General features: G+C 40.1%; 1 protein-coding gene across 1 annotated transcript; it reads left to right on the forward strand.

Moving 5' to 3' along the window:
* Positions 1 to 382: 382 nt before the first annotated feature.
* LOC130177778 (annexin B11-like) lies at positions 383 to 1,704 on the forward strand. The gene is made up of 4 exons (XM_056389726.1): positions 383 to 454; positions 573 to 607; positions 707 to 1,080; positions 1,363 to 1,704. The coding sequence occupies exons 2-4, from the start codon at positions 589 to 591 to the stop codon at positions 1,396 to 1,398; spliced, it is 429 nt and encodes a 142-aa protein (XP_056245701.1). The 5' UTR covers positions 383 to 454; positions 573 to 588; the 3' UTR covers positions 1,399 to 1,704.
* The last annotated feature ends 969 nt before the right edge of the window (positions 1,705 to 2,673 follow it).

Here is a 2,673-nt window from a genome sequence, read left to right on the forward strand (position 1 = left end):
CTGACTAATGGAAATATCTACATGAAATCCTTTGTCCCACGTCTGTTGAGGTAATAAATAAATTAGGGTTCAGTAGACTAGAACACAGGGTGGTGCTCCTGACTCCACTGCAGTTTTTTGCACAGCTGTTAATGTAATATGGTGAGTAGAGTAGACTTCTGTATTGTGAGTTGTATTTTTATGAAGTGCATCCTGACATGATGCATGTATGATGTTGTATTATTGAAGTGTCTCATGTTGTAACCCAAGGTAAATCTCAACGTTGTGTATAGTAAAGTTTTTGTATTCACACATGGCCCGTGTATACACCATGTTAAAGATTACCCACACACACCCATTTAGGTCACAGAACAAAAATGTTCTGATAGGACACCAGTCTTCAAACTGAGGTGCAGCTACATATAAAAAGGGGCAACAGGTGACGGCTGTGTGTGGATCTGCTCTCCAGCACACAGTAAGTTCACCTCTGAAGCTCTGCTGATGATTTGTAGCTCTTTGACTGTCATGAATTTATGCATATATATCTAAAAACAAACTGTTGTTTTATTAAAGTGTTTTTTTTTTCTTTTCAGGATCTGTAGTTTCAAAATGTACGGACACAACCAAGGTAAACAGCTGCTTTTAGATAATGTATAATGAATGTGCATTACATACTCTGTAATCGCTTTTGCTAAATATTGACTTATATCTGATTCTTATTGTTTAGGAAACCAGTATCCCCCTGGCTACCCGAACCATCCCCAGCAGATGCCGGGGGGTTACCCGAACCATCCCCAGCAGATGCCCGGGGGTTACCCTCACTGTCCTCCAGGCACTGTCCCACCAAACTGCCCTCCTCAGCCCCACGGTCCACCCGGAGGCCACCCATACGGACCTGGTCCTGGTTACGGTCATGGTCAAGAGCATGGACACGGACAAGGACAAGGACATGGACATGGACACGGACATGGACATGGACACGGACACGGACATGGACACGGGCACTGCCATGGACAGGGCCACGGACATGGGCACAAGCACAAGCACAAGCATGGTCACAATCATGTCAAGTGTCACAAGAAAGGAAAGGACTGTCACGGGGTAAGATTCAGTCATTTTGTCAGATATGATGCATGATGTTGGTTTTATTTCCTTCAGATATAATAACTTAATGCAAACTAATAAATCACAGGAAATCATAGATGTTGTATTATTGGTCATATACTGGAAAATTATTCCATTTGTTTAATCAAAAACTAAATGATTGCCTGTAATTTTTGCTATTCTCAAATGTAATGTAGAATAAGTAGATATAATCTTTACGTCAGTGTCAGATTGATTTGATTCACTGATGTCTATCTGTCGTGTTCATCCCTGTTGTAGTCCTCCAGCAGCTCCTGCAGCAGTGACTCAGACTGATGAAGACTCTTGGATCACCTTCATCCTCCTACCACATATTATATCTACAATTTACACATATATGCTTAAGAATATATTTGTATCAAACACCTGGATTTGACAAAAATGTACTGAAAAAAATCAGGCTTCCATCAGTACATATTGTATGAAAAATGAATATTTAGCTTTCACATCAAATATTCTTGATAACTACACACACTATTGTAGCCATGATTTTTTTAAATCTTTTTTATTTTTTTGAGAAACAGATTTCTGTGTGATAAATGCAAGTAAATAAACGACGTAGTGTGCTGCTTTTTTATTTTATTTTGTCTCCCTCTTTCTTAATACACTCATCTACTACTCTGTCTCATGGAACCAGAGCAGCCTCTTTATTTGCCCACGCAGGGAAGGTTGACTGAGAACATTTGCTCAGTCACACCTTGGTCATAGCAAAACATCACACACCATGGAACTGCGAGTGTAACCGCCCAAATGTTGTTTTGATAGACTGTGTAATCAAACACGCTTAATGTTGATATGAAGCCCTTTACACAACATGTTCACTGGTCTTCAAAGGTCATTATTTCTTGTTCTTGGTATTCAAGCAGTACAGTATTTTCAGTCAGTGTTGGAAGATTCATCCAAAGTAGCAACACCTCAGTCTAAAACTACTCCACTAAAGTCCCTGCATGCATTAGTCCTTTAGTAAAAGTATAGAAGTATTAGTAGCAAAATGCATTTGCAGAATCAAAAGTCAAAGTACTCATTGTGCACAATGGCCTCTCTCTACATATATTATTGTCTTATTAAGTGATGCATTTCTGTGTATGCAGCATTTTAATGTTGTTCTTGACTGAGGCGAATAGCAGGAAGTCATGTTTTATAGGTTGCTCATGTTGTTTGTAAATCTCGATGTATAGAGCAACTGGTTACTACAGCTGTCTATAAGATACATGTATAAGAAGTGCAATATTTCAATCATTTAGAAATATTCAGCTGTTGCAGTCATGTACACCTGAGTACATCTTTCCACCCTTGTTAGCAGTGTGTTTACCACACCAGAGTTTCATTTACACACGGTCCAAACAGGAGTATCATACAGTTGGTTTTTATTTATCTCTCTCTAGCGCCACATGCTGCCAAAAACATAGAACAGCAAAATGAATGTGTCCCATATTCAGTACTTCCTCCGCACAGTAGGCGGCAGTGTGGCGCCAACATAACGGGCTCAGTCTTCCTCGATGGTGCGTACGCCCACCAAGGCGTCATCAACACCGACCAATCACAGGTGGC

The sequence above is a fragment of the Seriola aureovittata genome, chromosome 11 (genome assembly GCF_021018895.1).
Source record: "Seriola aureovittata isolate HTS-2021-v1 ecotype China chromosome 11, ASM2101889v1, whole genome shotgun sequence".
Classification (NCBI taxonomy): domain Eukaryota; kingdom Metazoa; phylum Chordata; class Actinopteri; order Carangiformes; family Carangidae; genus Seriola; species Seriola aureovittata.

Excerpts from the sequence above, each read along its gene's own strand:
- LOC130177778 (XM_056389726.1), top strand. Across the intron at positions 1,081-1,362 it reads AAGGAAAGGACTGTCACGGG|TCCTCCAGCAGCTCCTGCAG; the intron begins GTAAGATTCAGT and ends TCCCTGTTGTAG.